The sequence below is a fragment of the Cucumis melo genome, chromosome 9 (assembly GCF_025177605.1).
Source record: "Cucumis melo cultivar AY chromosome 9, USDA_Cmelo_AY_1.0, whole genome shotgun sequence".
Lineage (NCBI taxonomy): Eukaryota > Viridiplantae > Streptophyta > Magnoliopsida > Cucurbitales > Cucurbitaceae > Cucumis > Cucumis melo.
In genome coordinates, this window is record NC_066865.1 from 23,753,516 (window position 1) to 23,775,402 (window position 21,887).

Here is a 21,887-nt window from a genome sequence, read left to right on the forward strand (position 1 = left end):
GAAAGACACTCCAATTAACTGTTCGTTCTTTTAATTTAATTAAATTTTGTTTAATTAACGGTTGATTAAATTACTCCAACAAACTAACCTAAACCTATTTCTTAGTGTAGCCTTCAAACCCCACCTCAAAACTTCAATAACCAAACCCAAGTTAGCTTTTACCTTAGGTTAGATTTCGTTCGTTGTTTTTATTAGTAGATCAATCGACATAGTTTAACGATAAAGTTAATTCTGAATTATGTGATTTTTTTTAGGTAAATGATCGATGAGTTTAGGTTCAAGTTGGATTTTTCTCTTTTTACTCGTACTTCTCTCATCATTTATATTAGAAGTTAATTTTAAAAATTTTATCAATAAAGATTTGTTTCCATCAAAGGGAATGTTATTTATTTTTTTTCCATTTTCACATCTTATTTGATTTAGAATTTAGAGAGGTAGAGGCACTTTTCAAGGGATTTGATTTGAGATTCTATCCTAATAGAAAATTTCCTAATTTTTAGGTTCATTTATTCTAATTTTAATGGCCTAAATGTGTTTATGTATATGTATTTATTTATGTGTACACATGTGACACCGTTGCAAATTATGTCTTTGGATAATAAATCTTTTTTTTGATTTTCTATTTGTAAAAATGACGTCTTTTTTAACATAGTATTCTAAACATTTTTACATTTGGACAAACACATTTGAAATTGATACAAATTTTGAAAAGTAAAATCACGTTTTCAATAAGTTTTTTTCCTAGCATTTTAAATTTGATTTTATTGTTTAAGACGTATTTAAAATGTAGATAAGAAATTAGGAAAACTATGACTTGAAAGAGGGATTTTAGGGTAACTTGTTAGAAAAACAAAGGAAAATGAGATGGCTATGAACTCTCCTTGAATGTTCAAAATTTAAATTAGAAAAAAATAACAAATTAAAATTTGATAGTTGTGAAAAATAATTTTCTAATTAGGCTAGTCTGCAAAATTTTGTTTTATATATATATATATATATGTTACCAACTATGAATGTGTGCATAATTAAAATGTGAATTGAATTGATTATAACATGGGAGTCCCTTCTTCTCCTTGTTTGGTTGGAGGTCAAATCATTAACCTTCAACCCTCATTCCAATTAAGTAATTCATACTTAATTATTCCTCCAGAGTCATTTAATTTAAATTATAAAATTTATCACTTTGGAAATAAAGTTTCCAATGGGACGGAGGAAATTTAAACTAAAACATTCTTATGTCAGTTGAGTTAAGTTCAATTTGATATGGTATATATTATGAGTATTTATGTGCACGTTCAATATTTAATATAGATGGAGTATGCAAATTTTATAAACATATATAGCCAATATTACGATCCTAAAAATTGTCAATTTCTTCCAAAATTAGCTTAATATTATATGTCTTAATCTAAAATAATATATGCGTTGGAAGGTCATTTATGTAGGATTGTATTGTTTTACAAATGAACATATATTTTAAAAATTAACCAACGTAAAAAAGAGATATGACTATTCAACCGGTTACGAATAATCTATAAATACTTCTCGTCTTCAAATTGTTTTGAAAAACCTTTTCATACGTCTAAAAATTGGGTGGTTTGAAAAATGTGTAAATAATTAAAGTTTTAATAGAAAAATGTTTACCATTAAATCACGAGGGGGAAGATGGGAAGAAAATAATCGATATCATGACTTCATATATTTTACTTTCTTTCAATGTCCCACCTTCACTCTAGTTTCCAACACTTGAGAAGATGTATTGGTGCAACGTTGGGCCTTTTGTGGTAAAGAAGTTATTTTTCTTGTCTACTCGTGTATAGGAATAATGAGTCGAATAATTCCAACACCTAATCATCAAATGTTTGTGTAGTCGTTAAGTTTGACGATATCTCTCAAGCACATTATCCGAGCTTGCATGGTAATAAATGAGGGCACAATTATTGAACCTACAAATTCATTGTCTACAAGTTTTAGCAATAAGGACATGAGCAGATTATTTATGCATTTAGCAATGGTATGAAGAAAGGGTTGTTGTTTCGTGGTTAAGTTTCGTGTTTGTTTCTCTATTAAAAGAAAAACACCCCAAGATGAAACTTAAAGGAAAATGGGCATCAAATCAACTAACTTCAAGATGCATGACCACCAATGTGAATTCGATCTACAATTCAATCCATAAACTAGCCAATCCATGAGAACAAGACAATTATGGACAAAATGACCCAATTACTCAATTTGGCCAAACCAAAATTAGTCATCTTATCCCACATCAATGTGGTCGTTTTATTCCAAGTCACCGCTCTTGTTTTAGTCTCTTATACTCGATCACTTTGTCTCCAACATGTACATCAAATAATCTCAAAGTACAAACAAAGACAAAAAAGAAAGGTACAACATGAGTTGATCATCTATAACTAGTACACAAATTATCTTAAAAATAAATCAACAAAAGAACTTTAATTTATTTTTTTTTGCAAACTTCGGGTAATCTTTCATTTTCTTCTAGTCTTAGTCTAAACTATAAACCTCATCCCTTTGAAATATGCTAGGAAAATATTAGGATTTCATCACCTAATTTTAGCACACAATATAAAAATCCCAAGTTTGAAATTTGGCTACACAGACTTTTCCTTTTGTATTTACAATTAGTCCTTGCCTAACTCTTCATGCATGTATCATCATCTACATTAGATATTAATTATTTGCAGAGCACGAGAACACAATTAATAATTAATGGTGTTTCTTTTAGTATAAATCAGGAAGAAAATCACAGTTATTATTTATAAACTAGGCCTATAGTAAGTAATGATCAATATTAAAGAAAACAAAACCATAAATTGAATGAATGTATTTGCTTCAGAAATGACCAAAGCCCCATTTGGAAAATCAAAATGGCATATATGTTTGTAATTGGTGAGAAAATGAAGTTGGTGGCAATATTGGCCCAATTTGTTAACTTTATTTTCCATTAAATGATGTGTAGAGAAAAACTGCTATAAATTTGTGTAACTTTGTGTTAGTTTACGACACTAATAACAACTTAAGGTTAAACCACAGATGTTGTTGGTATTTTAATTAAACTATTAAGGATGTGTTTGGTTTAATTTATAAAAAGTTTAAATAGTGATTACTTTATAAGAATAATATCTAATTAACCCAACGGCCCTAAAATTACTGAATTAAATATGCTGTTGATAAATTTGATTAAAATAACTTTATATATGAATTTCTTTCAGTAAAGAAATTACCAATTTAAAAATATAGGTCTACTCCTAGACCACATTGAATGGTCAACTATACTCCCTAAGTCACTAGCCATCACTAATTAATATAGCATCTATCTATATATATATATATATATATATATATAAAAGATATGCATCCATGGTGTGTTATAATAGAGCAAAAGTGATTACTGATGAGTGGATTTAAGTTTTAAATAAAGGTTTAACTAATTTCGAAATCCGACGACGACTCGATAACAAAAGAAGAAATTTGGAGTTAAAAAGTAAAGTTTATAGGTTTAATTTTCAAAAACAAAAAAAAACTCAAAACCCAAATCGTCAAATGAAGCCAAAGTGTTTGATTTTAAAAAACCTAAATCGAGGTATTTTAACAACTACTACTTTTAAAAAATACCTTTTGAAGTTGTATTCCAAACAGATATTCTAACTCATGTTTATAATTTTCATCATCAAACTCGTGTTTCCTCAAATATATGTTGAATCATTGTTAATTAGATTAAACACAAATAAGTGAAAATAACAAGTTGGTTAATAGAATGAAGCGTAGCTCTACATTATAAAGGAAGAAAACTATATAACATCATCGATTATATTTCAATTTAGAAATCTAACGAAAACATAATGGAAAGACTCAAGACTACAATATACCAACTTTATTGAGGACAAAAGTAAAATGAAATAATGATCGAGGGGTTGTGAATAGTAAAATTACTTGTCAAACTCAAACGGGTTTAATTATCCTAGCTACCTCGATCCCAATTTCTAAACTAAACTTCTAAAAGAACAAAGTTGCAACAAAAAAGTACCGAACTCCAATGTCAAAAACATGCATAGATATGATCTTTACACATATATGATATATCTTACAATAAAAACAAACGTGCATCTTAACCTGGAGGTAATGGGTCAAGAGACCCTTAAAGACAGAAGGTCATTTCAAAGTAGGGTACCCTAAGAAAAGTTTAAGTCAATGTCAAGACTAGAAGAGACTTTGATCATGAGTCCAATCCAACTAGCCCTCAAAAGACATTTTGGTGTGAACATTCATCCTAGGTTTGGCAAGAGTACATTAACTTCCTCCCATAAAAATTAAATCATATGACAATAATGAAAAATAAAAATCACCCTTATTTACAGTCAGGTTTATAATTTAAGAATAAAATTAAAATGGAATTTAAAATTTTATTTATATAATGGGAATATTGGAATAGATGAAAGATATATTTTGTTTGAAAGAAATGAATGGTGAATGGGGGAGTAAAGGGGGAGTTGGTGGGAGGAAATTTTGTGTGGGTGGGGGCGGGTGGGTTTATGAGCTATTTTAATACGTAATAAGGCCTTCTAGAAGCTGCATATACATTACATCCTACCTATTTTACAACCACCATTATTACTTCCATTTCCACGTGTCTTTTCCTCAATTTTCTTCATTTATATATCTTTTTGGGTGCCATTCATTGCCTTTCCAATATCAACAAATTTTCAGCCACAAACCAAACTCCATTACTAATAATTAATTAATTACATTTTTACACTAACTCTAATCATTTTTAGTCTCATCATTAAAAATTTCATGGAGGGTCGATTTCGCGATTTATTGGGCAATTTTGACTCTTTTTTTTTTCTTTTCTTTTCTTTTTTGCTGTTGCTAATTTTGTCTTTCATTCTATATTCATATAATCATGAATATTGTCCACTTTATATTTATGATATGATTTTTTTTATATTTTATAAAGTTTCATGCTAATTTGAGATATTGTCGTTTCTTTCTAATATGCAATATATCTTTTTATTCTTTTTTTCCTTCTAACTAATATGTCACTATATATATATATATATATATATATATCACGAGGACTCGTGTGAGATCGAGCATGCTAATCGTTGTGAGGTATGGTTTAAACGTCACTGTATTAAATTTGTTGTCACTAGATTTTAAAATGTTACAATTTTGTAAATTTTATTTTATTTATATTAAAGCATTGATGCAATTAATTAAAGTTATTATATGTATTATTATCGGTTGCATGTCATAACTTACTTTTTTTCTAAAGAAAAACTTAAAATTTAAAGATAACATGATGACGTTTTAAAACCTACACGATCTAAATGTGGGAGTGTATAGTTTCCATTTTTTGTAGGATAAGTTCTTCTGTATATTTTGAAAAAGCTCTAACTATTCTTTAAATATTAGTAATACCCATGATTTGTAGCTGAAAATAATGAATTGTGTTAATATAACATTTTAACCGATTGAACTATATTGTTAAAGGAAGGTAATTAAAGAGATAAAACTGAGTTGGTATACTCCACTAATTAACATATGAAAGGTCAAATATCGTATTAATTGAACTAAGTGGCGTTTAAATAATAAATTTTCTATTTTCTACAGAAGAAAACTTAAAATTTACTGATAAACTTAGTGACATTTTGAAACCTACCCGATCGAGAGTATGTACAATTTCCTTATTTTGTAGGATAATTTCTTTTTGTATATCTTGAAAAAACTTCGACTATTCTCGAAATATTAAACGTGATTCGTAACTGAAATATTGAATTGTGTTAATATAACATTCTAACCAATTAAACTATATCGTTGAGTAAACGCAAAGAACTGAATTGGTATACATGACTAGTTAACATGTGGTGTGGTCAAATCCAGAGAGCGAGAGCCATTTGTAATGGATGGATGACCAACTTTGACTTATGTGTTCTTATGAAGTGAAAGGTTAATAAAGGAATGATAATAATAACCATAGGAAAAAGATAATTAAATACCACACATATATAATGTATAATGTATAATATATAATATATAATATATAATATATAAACAACAAATAAAATTGATTTCCAAATTTCTCCACATTGACCTGCCATTATTGCATGGGAAATTGTTTGGTAATTTTCCTTTCATTGACACTTCTCTATTGTTTATCTTTGTTAGTTAGTTGGTCGGTGACTCTTCATTCCTTGACTCTACCACTTCTTTTTATTATTCTACATGTAACCAGTCGAGTCTAAGTCTTTATGTTCCCACCTACTCACTTCTTTCTTCCTCTTTTCTCCTTTCATATTTGCTCGAGTCAAGATCAAGTTATGCGTTAATCCGATTATTATTATAAGACAACTTCCATAATCCTAGAAAGAAAACTCGTAGACGATTAATTATTAGTTAAGCAATCATCAAAATTAAATTCATAACTTCTTAGTTAGTTACGTAGACTATATAACTTTTTTTACCTAAACTATTTAACTTTTTCCCTTAAATTATTAATAAGACATCGTGATATATCATCCACGTTTCATTAGTGTAATATTTTTGTCGACGTTGATATTTACAGTCTCATTTCGAATAATTTCAATAACATCATCTCGTGAAATTAAAGAATAATTTTATTTTCGTTGTTATCGTTTTTAACATCTTTTTCCAATTGTGTCGCGGAAATGGGTAATTATATAATCCCCATTATGATGTTTCCTTTGAATACAATTATAATCGAGGAATTGAAATTTTAGAATATAGTGCTGAATTGATTTGATGTAGCTATTTTAAGCAAGAGTCTTTGATATACAATGTCTACAATTAATTCACATAATTTGAAGATGTTATTGGCAAGACCAATCAACTTGGACTTTCATGGTGAAACTGAAACATTTTTCTTTTCCACACAACCAATTCTCTTCTAAATCTTTTCTTTCTTCAAATAGGCAATCACTTGTTTGGCATACAACCCCTCAATCATTCCACTTCACTCAATTTCTTTAGCAAATGTAACCTTTTCTTTTAGTAATTAGCATTATTATCATTCTGAGTTGTTTTTTTAAATATAGTAAAATTTCAACTATATTATTGATATATATCGATATTCTTCTATTATTGATAGAAGATGAAATTTGCTATATTTGATAAATATTTTTAATATTTTTGTTATTTACAATAACTTTTTTTTTATTATTGCTTTCTTTAGACTCCTCGAGCAAAGTTATTACAATCTTAAAATTCAAATTTTGAGGGCACTTTTTATTGCATTTGCAAATATTTAAATTTAGTCCCGATATATTTTTAATATATCTTCAAATGAGTCTATCTTCTAGATTGTAAATAACATTAATTTTCATAGAAAAAAATCCGTTAAATTATTTTTGCTTCTACATTTTAAAATGTTAAATTCTTATCGGTTTAATTTTATTTTTTAAGAAAAAGTTTGATGTTGATTAAGTTTCAATGGTTTCAAATCTTATTCTTTTGTGTTTTGAGTCTAGATTACGTTTAGTGTTAAAATTTAACATTTTACACTTTAATCCTCGACTATTTCACTAATGTTCACTAATATTGGTCGACAGCTTTCGGTTGATTTATTTAACGCAATATCTTATAGGAAAATTATAGTTAATTTTCAATGTTGATTAAAAATGAGTGAAAACTAATTAAAATTAAAATTTTTAAACTAATGGTAAATAATAAATATTTTTTCAATTTTACTATTTTTCTTTAAAAATTTTACCATTAATTAATTACATTTTTTTAAAATAAATTAAATGACAATGCCTATTTCTATTTTTTTTTAAAAAAAAAAATATTTTTATCTCTAATTAATTTAAACATAAACGTAAAAATTGGGAGCGTGGAATTTTCTTGCGTGGTTTGACCGAAACAATGGGGAAGAAGGAATTTTGGCGATAAAAGCAAAAACTTTTTACTTTCGATTTTCTTTTTCTTTTTCGCTTCTATTCTTCTTCTTCTTCTTTTTAATTCTTTGGATAACTTGATGATGCGTAGGGCGTAGTTGGTGAATTAAATGGAGGAGTGAATTTTACGTCTTCTACTCTCAAACAGCTTTAAAGTCGAGTTGACTTTTTCTTTTTAATTTTTATTTTACTCATTTATTAATCTTTCTTTTCAATTATTTTATTTTATTTTATTTTATTTATTTATCTATAGTAAATAGAATATATATATATATATATATTTATTAATTAATTAATGAATGTTATTTTCAGTTAGAGGTTGGTGAAGATGAGATGTTTGTCCAATGCCCACAATTCCTTTCAATTTTTAATATTCCTTTTCCCATATTCTTTTCATGCCTGCTTAACGGCTACCCGTTTCTCTTTTTAATTATATCTTTTTCTTAACACACATTTTTCCCCCTCCTCCCTTTTTATTACTTTCAATAAGTTTTAATTCTTTTTTTTTTTCCTTTCTTTTTTGTAGTTTTTTCTTTAGTACAACACTATTCGCGCATGAAAAATTGAACGGTCAATTTTAATATATTCATTTTGAATGTTGTTTTGTAAGCAGGACGTCTTGGTTCGGAAAAACTTAAGAGCTGTTTGGAAGAAGAGTTGGATTATGGAGGGTTAGTGTTACGATAAACATAGTTTTATCATAACATGTGTTTTGGAAAAAGTTTTAAAAAGTGATTTTATGATAAGGTGTGTTTGGGGGAGGGGTTTAAAAAGATAGTTTTATGAGAGAATTGAAAAATGTTAAAAAAGAAGGAGAGAGAGAGGAAAGAGGGGTTATGATAACACTAAAATAAGGATTATGATAACCCTTCCCCCAAACAAAAGTTAGGTGACTATAACCTAGCTCAATAGTAATAACCCTCGAGCTAAACGACCCTTTAAGATGTTTGTTAAGAAAGCTGATGGAATCATGTAAATAACGACATACACCTACTACAAATCGGCATTGATAGATTTGTGTTGTGATCGTGACGTGATCATCAAAGATACGTAGTAATGTATTTTTTAATATTCTGATTCATCTTTTTACTTTTTGAAAATAATCCTAATACTTTTCTTTATGTTTTATTAATTTTTTGTTTTCTTCTCTCTATTTTCATTAAGAAAAAGATGGAATGATGGAATAATTGGATGTGACAATTGGTGTTTTCGTTTTCTTTTTTCTTTTTTTTTTTTTTTTTGCCCTTTTTTATTAGAAGGGAAAAATCACAAACATTCTGTAATAATTTTTTTTAGGTTTTCTAAAATTGTAAGCTAATTAGAAACATAGGTTTAAAAATTATTTTTTTCCCTAAAAGATTGGAAACCAAAAATCACAAACAGAAACATTATAGATCAAAAACAGATACAAAGTGGTCTCATTGCCACAAATGTTTTATAATTATCAAATGATATCTTGTATTATTATTGGACTTATAAACTCAAAAGTTCGACTTTTTGTTTTTGTTTTTTCTTTAAGGTTTTTGTAATTATGATTATCGGCTAGCAATTGCACTTGAAGACGTTGAAGGTTTAATTCTTCTTCATAAATTGCTGGTATATATTGTGTTCCAAATTTCATTCTATAAATGATCATCATTATAATATATTCATGAGCTCTACGGTTACTAAATTTGTAAAAATTCAATAATCGTTGTAAAGTATAGATGAACTACAAAAAAAAAAAAAAAAATTATGATCATTTCTTGTTTTATTACTTTGTTGATTCTGTTAGTTTTATGTTCGAATCAATAACATCAAAGATAATACCTATGCCTTACACTACTTAATTTATAACATTACTCTATTAATCAGTTTTAAAGTTTTAATTTCATCAAAACAAATTTTAAACAATTTAAACGGTTATATTTAATTAATACCTTTTCATAACAATAATCTTCTTTAAACAGAGGAGTTTAATTAAATTCGAGAGATGAAAATACCGTAGAAAAAAAAGATTAAATCAACTTTGAAGAAATTGAAAATCAACAAATACAAAAACATGTGACGTTTTTTAATAATTTATTTGAATCAATATCTTTAACTAAGTTCAACAAAATTGAAACCTATGGTCTCATGACCAATTGAGATATATTTTAACTAATGAAATTCAAGAAAGATTTCAACTTTAATTAGATATATTTATTCATTTTCCATCCATTCAACTTGAACTAAAAGACAAGCATATAACAACTCATAGATCTCCCATGTTCTATCAAATAATTTATTTAAAAAACATCTCTATAAATAGAGATTTATAAACAAACGCAATATATATTAAAGAAATTAATTAAACCATTGTGTGTGTATATATATATATATATATATATATATATATATATATATATATATATATATGTGGTCTATCAAATTTCAAACTTTAGAATTATTATATATATGATATGGAGTAGGCTATCAAACTAAAGCCAATGAATCAAAGCATTAAGAATTAGAGGGCAGAAGAGATGGAGTTTGTTGCAATGTCTAAATCTTAGTATTATTATTATTATTATTATTCACTTAGTTTTAAAAATTGTAATGTAATTATTTGTGTAATTATTACCATTCTTGAGGCCCCAAAAGCTATATTTGGCTTTCAACATTTTTGATGCATTAATTTACCTAATCTTCATCACCCAATGTTGCATTTTTCTAAAAAATATTTGTGTTTGAAAATTTCATGAGATAAACATATTTGAAATGACACCCCACTTGTTCTTCTAGAAATATTTGTTTTTGAACTTTCTACATAATTATTTATTTTCAAAATTCCTATAGAAGAACCTAACCCATTTGCCTTCTGCCCATTTCACATTCAAAAATTTCAATAGGAATCTTTAATTTATCCCATAGCCATATATAATATAGTCTAAATTTAGAAAAATTATATTCAAGCTAGTTACAACAATATAACTACCACTTTTATAATTAGTCATTAAATGTATGATAGATGTAAATGATATCTAACCATGAAAATCAATAATTGTATTGTTTCCATCATTTTCACCATATTAGTGAAAGTTGTTTAAAAAAAAATGCAGACAACTCTTTTATAGATTTTAAACGGATAAAAGATATCTTTAATAATATATTCATCCATCTCGATCTTCCTCCTTAAACGTAATATCAAGATGAGTAACTTTTGAAATTCATATATTTTTGTAGATACTATATATATAGATGAAGATGATGTTCTTTGCCACTAAAGGGTGTGAGGGATGTTTTATTACATTAATGATGTTCAAATTAATTTTGTAACCCTTGTTATAACAAAATTTCCTTCATAATGTGTTTAATGCATTTTTATTTTTATTTTTATTTAATTTTTCTAATAATTTTGTTTGATTTTTAAATTATTTTTTTTTTTTTGCTTTGAATATAATTTAATCACTTTAGTTCATTATTTAAGTTATTTAAAACTAACTTTAAAATTAATCCTAAAATATTAAAGCATTATTTTATTTATTTATTTTTTGTTTGTTTTAAGACTATTACAAACACCCACTTTAAATTAGTAATTTCCTTTTAAAAAAATTATTACCTATACTTTTTTTTTAAACATCTCTTGAAAATGCTTATAGAAAAATTAATATTTCATTAAAGTTATTATTATTATTATTGCTATGTATAAAAATTATTTCATTTGTTATATATACACTTCTCTATTATAAACAAGCTATAACCTTTTTTTTTTTTTTCCATTTCTTTTAAATAATTTTCTTGGCTTTTATGAAAGCTCAATTTTCCATTTCTTGATATTTTGGTAGTTGGTGCCTAGCCCTAAAAAAACAAGAAATATTTTGTCAAAGGAATGTTATCAAGAATTATAGGTCGAAAATAGGTGTGGAACGTGCCTTCAATTGATAAAATCATTCTTGGATGAAAACGATACAATTATTTTCAAGTAACCAACCTACCAAAAGAACAATTATATTCTTCAAATATCAACTAAATTAAACTAACGGTAGAACACGTATATCAATATTATTTAAATTAAAAAATAAGATATAGTTTTAATACCAAATTAAGAGATCGTGAATTTAATCACGGTCGCAAAAGAAAAGAAAGGACTTAGAGGAAGGGAAGTACATTTACGAGTTCAGTCGAATACGAACAAATCTGTGCGGTCGAGCCTGACCTGAATAGGGTCCCACTCTCCTTCTCCAAAAGACTCACAAATATAAATAATATGTGTATATATAAATACATATTCCCTTTCCCTTTTTCATTTCCATTTCTATTCTCGTTTCTTCGCTTCGTCCTCTTCTTTTCCCCCTTGGCTCCACCACTTCACCTTTTTTCGAACCCCCAAAGTCCATTCCGCGTTCTGCCACAATCAACCTTCTCCAATCGTAACCAAACAAATCCACCACAAACTCACTCATCAACGACCACCATCACACACCTCTCCCTCTCCCCTTTTCTCTTTCCCTTTACTCTGATCATTTGCATTTCTCAGCAGATGCTTGTTGTTGGTGGAATACTAGTTTTCCATCAATGAGAGCGGCGCCGAAACACGAACGGCGCTGGGCGTCCGATTCGGTTCCTGGAAATGCCAAGATTATGAGCTCAGGATTATCATCTCCAGGAACCGAATCCAGTGCGGCGGAGGAGTTTGTTGAGGTTACTCTTGATCTACAAGATGACGATAGAATCATTTTGCGGAGTGTTGAGCCGGCTACGGTTATAAACGTTGATAACGCTGTTTCTGTTGGTTCTGAAACTCCTAAGTCTGCTTCGATTTCGAGATCGCCGACGTTTAAACGGAGTTCGTCGAGTCTGTTGCGGCAATTTTCGCAGGAATTGAAAGCGGAAGCGGTTGCTAAAGCGAGGCAGTTCTCGCAGGAGTTGAAGGCTGAGTTGAAGCGGTTTTCGTGGAGTCATGGACATTCTTCTGGTGGTGGAAATGGATTTGACTCCGCTTTGGCTGCTCGAGCTTTGAGGAAGCGACAAGCTCAGCTTGATCGCACTCGTTCTGGTGCTCATAAAGCGCTTCGCGGCTTGAGATTCATTAGTAGTAAGAGCAATGGCGTTGATGCTTGGAACGAAATACAGAGCAACTTCGATAAGCTCGCCAAGGATGGATTCCTCTACCGCTCCGATTTTGCACAATGTATAGGTTCGTTCATTAATTACTTAATCTGAAACGCTTTCTCTTCAATCTCTCTCAGTCCGTAAAATTTTCTTTGCTCTGGAAAATTTGAGGCTCATCAAGTTCTTAATCTCCGTTCCGTTTGCTAGGAATGAAAGATTCGAAGGAGTTTGCTCTGGAACTGTTCGATGCTTTGAGTCGAAGACGGAGATTGAAGGTCGAGAAAATCAGTAAAGAAGAACTGTTCGAGTTTTGGTCACAAATCACCGATCAAAGTTTCGATTCGCGGCTGCAGATCTTCTTTGACATGTACAATCATTATTATCCATCTCTCTTTACTTCAATCTCAAGTTAATGGAAATGAAATTATATTTTTGTACTAAGCCGAAAAGCAAGAATCCAAAACGACACCGTCACCACCAAGAAATGAAACAAACTCATGTCTTTTCGTAGATGCCATTCTTTTTCATTATTCCTTTTTACCGATACGAATTCTGTGAACAGGGTCGACAAAAACGAAGACGGCCGAATTACCGAAGAAGAAGTGAAAGAGGTAAATCTACTTTAACTCGGTTGATTTTCGTTTTAATTTTATTATTTATTTATTTTTAATCCGGTTGGTATCTTCATTGGGACATATGATTAGGTGCCCTTGTCCTTGCTTCTCCTTTTTTCTTACATAGTTATATAGAAAAAAAAATTCTATTTTTTAATTAATTAGTTACTACTTGGACTCTATAATATATAGTTTTTATCGGTATTTTTTGTATAAAAAATATTCTAATTCCTATAGTTTAGGTAAATAAGTATAGCCATCGAATTTTCAATGTATCTAATAGTTATTTAAACTGTTCAAAATTTTAATTTATGCTTAATAAGTTTGATATACATTTTTTAAAATTTACATATCTTTTAGACATTAAATTAAAAGTTTAATGTCATGTTAAACAACACAATCAATTTTAATTTTAACAAATTTAGTAAGTTTGAAAAATATTTTGAAGACTTATTTGACATAAATTCAAAAGTTAAATAACCTATTTCATATTGTTTATGTTTATAAAATTTATTAGATATTTTTTAAAGTTTAAGTATCATTTAATCAAATAAAGAGAATTATTATAAATGAAAAAATTGTTTAAAATATTTATAAAATATAACAAAATTCTAAATTTGGATTAATGATAATCAAAATTTTGTTATATTTTGTAAATATTTTTATATTTAAAAATTATAGTTTTATATAATATATTAGGAACGAAGATATACAGCGTAAAAACAATTAAACTTTCTTTTTTCTGATTTATTTATTTTTTAAATAGCACTAAAAAAGTGTAGAGATCGGAGGAATGTGTTTAAAAGTTCACTTGCCAAATAAGGTTTATACTTTAATATTCTAATTTAGTGGGGTGAAAAAAGTTTTTGCCTCCATTTTTTTGTCATCTACCGTGTGCATATAAAAATTGCATGGATTTAGCATAATCAACATGCTGCGATTAAATTAAATATTATTAACCTAATCTATTAACACGAATTGGCCTACTCCACGTCAAGATTCCCGAAAATGATTCTATTTTCTTTTTAGAAAAGGAGATGGCTGACTTTCTTTCCCTGATTGGAAGGAAAAAGAAAAAATGGCCTTCATATATATAATAATTTGCCTTAGCTTAATTCTTTTTGGTTTGGCCAACAGCATGTCATTTTCCTTATAATAATATCAATGGTAGGAGGGGATTTGGTAATCTCAATTCTGAAATTTCCGAAATTAAACCACTCCAAATAATGCAATGGTATAGTGAAGTATTGTAATTGTTGAATACTTATTTCATTACTCTTCCTAGGCTTTTATTATTGAAATTTTTAATGTGTTGTGAATCTTTCATAGAATTTTTTTTTTCTATTTTAATTTGTATATAACCTTCAAATTATTATAAATCATTTTAACCATCATTGATTGACCTAATGGTAAAAAAGAGACACTTTCAGAGTAATTATGGATGTAAAAAAAATGTATTAAAAAATAATTCAACTTAGAACATCAAATAGAGCCAATATTTCAAAATTTTATGTGGGGTTGGTAGGGACTTTTTTTAATATATAAATTAATTTTTTTCTGTTAGATTATTATGCTGAGTGCTTCCGCAAACAAGCTATCAAGGTTGAAGGAACAGGCAGAGGAATATGCGGCCCTCATCATGGAGGAGTTGGACCCCGAAAGGCTAGGCTATATTGAGGTTGGTGTTTTATCCAAAAAAAAATAGAAAAAATAGAAAAAAAATAAAACTATCTACATTCTATAGAAAAAAAAGTGCATTACATTTAGTTTTCTTAAATTTTTTGTTAAATTTTTTGTCATTTTTCTATTTTTAACAAATTCTCATATTGAATTGAGTTTAATCTCTTACACTTTTAAAAGTGATTTTTGTATTACAAAATATTATAAAAATTATTAAAAAGAATTAAGTAAAGAAAAAGACGGAAATATTATTCTAGACGATAAAACTACTAAAAATATTTATAAATATGTTAAAATTTTAGAATTAATAAATTCTTTCAATATTTATTCGTGTCTTTTTATTGACATTGAGAGACACGGATAGTAACACGTTAGTATTTATATTATATATTATTTGATAAATTCTAAAGCTTTTATATTTGAAACCTCATGCTTTTGGAAATATCTTTAATTATTGCATATAGATATCTACTGTAGAATATATCAAAGACAAGTATTTGTTCTTTAAAAAAATCGTTTAGGAATATTTTTGCAGAGTAGTTTTCTTAATAAAAATTTGACTTGTCATACTTTTGACATTTTTTTTCCAAAAATATGCCAAAGATAATTATGGTTGTTGATTTGAGATGCACATCCTTTTGACTTGACATGTCTATATATTTAAAATGGACTTCAATTTTCTTTCTTTTTTCTCTGTTTATTTTTTTTTTTTTGTACATTTAAAGAGAATTTAGAACTACCTAGTTAAATAAACAATAATTTGAGTCTAGAATTGCATGAATAACCAACTTAATGGATGCATTAATGATTTGACCCATTTAACTACTTCATATACGCTTTATTAATATCTGTAAATAACTCAAAATTTCCAAAAATTGTTCAAGTAAATTTTTGCAATTTTCTTTCTATAAATGCGTGAAAGATAAAAAAAAATATTTATTATCTTTTTAAGGACAAGATGTGGGAGTTAGATTTAAACTTTTGATCATAGAAAGTCTTGTAAGTATCGTAATTGTTAAGTTATGTTCATGAGTGAAACCATCTTGGACACTGTTTATAAAAGTGTTTTGAGTATTTCTTTGTTTAAAAAAAAAAAAAAAGTAGTTTTTTCCTTTAAAAATATAAAAATATTATCAGATGAAGTATATTTTTTTAAAACGTTAGTTTAAAAAACACCCCCATTTATCTCATAGGAAAAGAAAAATATTTCCACCGACCCTGTTGATGGACTTGGTGTATGTCAGACTGTTCAAATATGCTGTAAACACAATTATAGTTGACTTCTTAAAACAGAATTTTATTTTTTCAACAAGACGTGTTTGGATGCTGAACTTTTGTTTATTGGTTTTGTATTTCAAAATTGCGTTTGATTTGAAATAGAATATTCAAATGCCTATCAAAACAACAAATAAGTGGGGACAAGTAATAAGAATAAGTACTCAATAATCCTTGAATAATTGAAAGAATTCTTCAACACAACTGTTTCTCCAAAAAGCACTCTCAAACAGTACCCAAGTCTTCTGTGCTACTCTTGAGCCCTTACCATCTTTCAACAATATCAAGTAGATAGAGCACACCGCATAATAATCTGACTCTCTCGTTGTTGACAAATATGCTCATATCGTGCCCGTGAGTGAACAGTATGGTTCTTTGTATCTTTTAGTCATTAACATTCATTAGCAGCCTATAAAAGAGATCATTAACATGTATTAGGTTGGTTGTTCTACGTGAGTATTTTTGGTACCTGAACAGTATGATTCTTTGTGTCTCTTTGGTCAAGATTAACATTTTTTAGGAGCCTATAACACAGATTATTGACACGAATTAGTTCAAAGCATAGTTGGTTGCCTTGCCTAAATCCCTTGTACACATTGAAAAATCTAATAATTTGAGTTAACAGTGAGAGCTTGAACTTACTTTACTTCAGTTTGTCATGCGACAAACTCTTTGTTTTTGTTCTTTTTATAAATATTTTGAGTTTTTATTTTTTTATTTTTTATTGAAGTGGGCTGCACAAAATTAGTAGGTGTAGTCTATTATGATGTGCCCAAATGTTACTCTTTTTATTTTTGGCTTGTAAATGGAATATTGTCAGCAATCATAGGGTTGATGGGTAAACGATGGTTAACTTACTGAGGAACGTGAGTCCATAATATTGCAATATTGTCAATTGGTGCCAAGATACCCTCTATAGTTTACAGATCAAAACCAAAACTTGGCGCTTTGAAACATTAATAACAATGGGTTTTGTCCAAGATTCATATAATCTCAAATACCCCTTTTATCATATAATTTAAATATTTACGAATTTTCAATTTTTGTGTTGATCATGGTGGTGCAGCTGTGGCAATTGGAAACCCTTTTGCTACAAAAGGATACGTATCTGAACTACAGTCAAGCCCTCAGCTATACTAGCCAAGCATTGAGCCAGAACATACAGGGACTAAGGAACAAAAGCCCCATAACAAGGATAAGAACAAAACTGCTCTACTATTTGCAGGAGAATTGGAGGAGAATATGGGTGCTAACGTTATGGATCATGATATTGGTTGGGCTTTTCACGTGGAAGTTCTTCCAGTACAAGCATAAGCAAGCCTACAACGTCATGGGTTACTGTCTCCTAACGGCTAAGGGTGCGGCTGAGACCCTGAAGTTCAACATGGCTATCATTTTGCTGCCCGTATGTAGAAATACCATCACTTGGATAAGGTCGACCAGGCTGGGATTTTTTGTACCATTCGACGACAATATCAATTTTCATAAGGTACACACTAACCAGATTCCTCACTTATAAACTCCCTCACAATTACTTGGCTTTATTCAGGAAGACTTTTAGTATAGTGGTCACCCTCGTGTGTTTCTTGAATCAAGCATTATTATTTAACCATGCATAGTCACTCATCTTACCCCAACTACCCTATGACGATAGAAAAACTCAAAAAATATTTTACAAAGGAAGAGTTTGACACGTGAAAAACTAGTTTGATGATAGAGTAGGTTGAAAAATGAGTCTTTTTACTAGTTTTCAAGGGATAACGACGAAGTGACTACAGAAAGTAAATCGGGAGGGGAATAGTGAATGTAATTTTTGGATGTCCTGAATTTAGCTTGTCTTAGGAGCCCGAGTACGTAAAATATATAATATCAAGTATGTGAAATTTCTAAATTCGATTTTGTACCTTGCAGACGATTGCCGCAGCTATTGTAGTTGGTGTCATTCTCCATGTAGGGAACCACCTTGCCTGTGATTTTCCAAGACTCGTACAGTCAACAGATGAAAACTATAATTATGTGAAGGGTTACTTCGGACCAGACAAGCCTACCTACCTAGACTTGGTTAAGGGATGGGAAGGTGTGACTGGTATACTAATGGTCATCTTGATGGCAGTAGCATTCACTCTAGCTACCCGATGGTTCAGGAGGAGCCTGATTAAGCTGCCCAAGCCGTTTGATAGACTGACGGGTTTCAATGCCTTCTGGTATTCACACCACCTGTTTTTCATTGTTTACGTCTTGCTCGTCATCCATGGCATATTCCTCTACCTCGAACACAGATGGTACCGTAAGACAGTAAGTATGAATGATACTTTCCTTCTAATACTTTGTTTACTGATTGAACAGGGAACTTATTTTTTTGCACCAACTAGAAATGTTTGCTGAGGCTATCGCTTTATTGCATGCAGACTTGGATGTATCTTGCTGTCCCAGTTTTACTATATGCTGGGGAAAGGACCCTTAGATTCTTCCGCTCAGGCTTTTACAGCGTTCGACTCCTTAAGGTTTCTATACTTACTGCCACTGCCACAGCCACAGCCACATAATCTCTTTCACTCTGATTTCATGTCTAACTAATCAGGACTAGAGTTCAAATTCTTTGCCTTCCAATCGTTTCATTTTTCTGCATATCTAGGTTGCTATTTACCCGGGAAATGTTCTTGCATTACAAATGTCTAAACCTCCTCAGTTCCGTTATAAGAGTGGGCAGTACATGTTTGTCCAATGCCCCGCTGTCTCTCCATTTGAATGGTAAATACTATTATAACTCTTGTGAAATATAATCTCGTAAAGAAAAGTCCTGTTAATTTCATCTTTGCGCTTGCATTTCTCTTTTGTATATTTTTAACGAATGAACTTCACTGTAACTCAATTGCCTGCTTCTATGAGTTATCAAACTTGTGAAGCGACTGATTCGATAGTTAAATCCAACTTAGTATTCATGTCCAATTGTCCATTATGCTCTGTCTAGTTCTTCACGAGCTTGTCACTACTTTTCAAGAATCCATTAATAAGACTTAACGTGCTATGGTGCCTATTGTCTTTGCATGCAGGCATCCGTTTTCGATTACTTCTGCTCCAGGGGATGACTATCTGAGTGTTCATATACGGCAGCTGGGTGATTGGACACAAGAGTTAAAGAGGGTATTTGCTGAAGCTTGTGAGCCACCAGTTGCTGGGAAGAGTGGGTTGCTCAGGGCTGATGAAACTACCAAAAAATGGTTTGTACATCTTAGAACTTCTTTCTTTCCGAATTCTGGTCCCATCTCTGTGGCATTTTCTTAATGAATCCCATTTCTTATGCAATGCTTTGCAGTTTGCCGAAGCTCTTAATAGATGGACCTTATGGTGCACCTGCACAAGACTACAGAAATTATGATGTTCTATTACTTGTTGGTCTTGGTATTGGAGCAACACCTTTCATTAGCATTTTGAAAGATTTGCTTAACAACATTGTCAAAATGGAGGAGCAGGCAGTAAGTGCCTGCATGCATCACTTGATCATTCTGATTTTTCATCTATTAATGCCTATTTAAGTAACCAAACCTTTGTTCATAGTTTTATGCGTAAACATTTTTCTAGTCAAATTTTCCTCTCCCTTTGAAACTTATCATTCATACGATAATATTTGAGCTTTCCCTTCCTCAGGATTCAATAGCAGATGGCGGTAAAGAGTCAGACCTCAGTTTTGGAAGCACGGATTCTTCCTCGTCTGCTAGGGTTTCTCCCAAGCGAAAGAAGATTCTGAAGACAACTAATGCTTACTTTTACTGGGTAACTAGGGAGCAGGGATCGTTTGACTGGTTCAAAGGGGTCATGAATGAAGTCGCTGAGATGGATCAAAGGGTAATATTGAGTTTCAATCGGAATATCATGTCTACATGGATTCATTTTTTAACTTCGTGACTTGAAACTCAGGGTGTCATTGAGATGCACAACTACCTAACCAGTGTGTACGAAGAAGGAGACGCTAGATCAGCCCTCATTACGATGGTCCAAGCACTAAATCATGCAAAGAATGGAATGGATATTGTTTCTGGCACCAGGGTAAATTTCTACTGTTTAAGACTTAAGTCTGGCTTCTTAATTTCGGAGTACACCTTGTTTCTGGTACCATGTACCAATTAAGTTTCTTGATCTTTTCGTGTGAATTTCAAACAAATCAAAGGGTTCTTGCTCATTCATTTTTCTAAATGATAATAGCTAATTTCCCATCTTCATACTATCATTGAAATTGAATTGTTTCTTATTAAAAAACTTCCCAACTTCTGAAAAGCCCTTTACTTTCCATGATCAGGTAAGAACTCATTTTGCAAGGCCCAACTGGAAGAAAGTTTTCTCCAGAATTTGTTCGAAGCATTGTAGTGCCAAAATCGGTGAGTACGCTTCAAAAAATAAAAAGCAGGACAAACAACTGAATTTCCTTTATCTGATTCTTCTCGGTTTAACATTTGGGATCAGGAGTATTCTACTGTGGAGCACCAATACTTGCAAAAGAACTTAGCAACCTTTGCTATGAATTCAATCAAAAGGGCCCAACTAAGTTCGATTTTCACAAAGAACATTTCTGAGGAAATAGACTACGGTACACAAAAACCGACTCTTCTACCCCATATATTCCTAACTCCAACTTACTTCTCCCCGTATATTTGTTCTATACCTGGAAGGCCCCTTGCCACGAGTTAGAAATATCGTACTGTACAGTTTTGACAGGAAAGAAAACAGAAAAAAAAAAAAGCCTCCAAAAAAAAAAAAAAGAATACTTAGGAAAAGGAGAGTACATGTATAAAAATAATGAGACCTTAGGCATTTAGTACTTGGTACTACCGCGAAAATTCCTGGTGGTTGAAGAGACGAACCTTGGGTGGGAGTTGAAAATTATCATTGCCTTGTGGCCTGTCTATTAAAGTGATGGGAGGTAATGGACCTGTGATGTCATGTTGTTAGGAGTCCCAAATGTGGTACAGCTGCAATGAACTAGTTGGTTGATGATGACCCAATTGGAAAGTGATTTGGGTGGTGGACAATTTTGAAATACAGAAAGCTAGAATACTACTCTATATGTGGTGGGGAGTAGATTAGTATTTTGGGTATTCTCATCTGCTCAGCCTTTTCTTTTCTACCATGTTGTTTTGTTTTCTTTTCCAAACTAAGCTTATAAGCCTTTAGGAATCCATCTAGGTTGTCATTGCTGGCGCTGAGTTTCAGCTTTGATTCTATTTAATTTATTTAGAATAAAAACAGGGTTGTAATTTGTAAATGTAAATGGGTTATATTATATTTTGCTCATCAATCGGTGATTTTGTATCTA

The 21,887-nt window shown here is 30.2% G+C and overlaps 1 protein-coding gene across 1 annotated transcript; it reads left to right on the forward strand.

Moving 5' to 3' along the window:
• Positions 1 to 12,196: 12,196 nt before the first annotated feature.
• Positions 12,197 to 21,887, forward strand: LOC103482792 (respiratory burst oxidase homolog protein A). Its single transcript, XM_008439126.3, has 14 exons — positions 12,197 to 13,092; positions 13,215 to 13,374; positions 13,570 to 13,618; positions 15,186 to 15,299; positions 17,643 to 18,065; positions 18,488 to 18,871; positions 18,985 to 19,080; positions 19,212 to 19,327; positions 19,630 to 19,797; positions 19,893 to 20,052; positions 20,225 to 20,422; positions 20,495 to 20,623; positions 20,874 to 20,952; positions 21,038 to 21,887. The coding sequence occupies exons 1-14, from the start codon at positions 12,471 to 12,473 to the stop codon at positions 21,145 to 21,147; spliced, it is 2,808 nt and encodes a 935-aa protein (XP_008437348.2). The 5' UTR covers positions 12,197 to 12,470; the 3' UTR covers positions 21,148 to 21,887.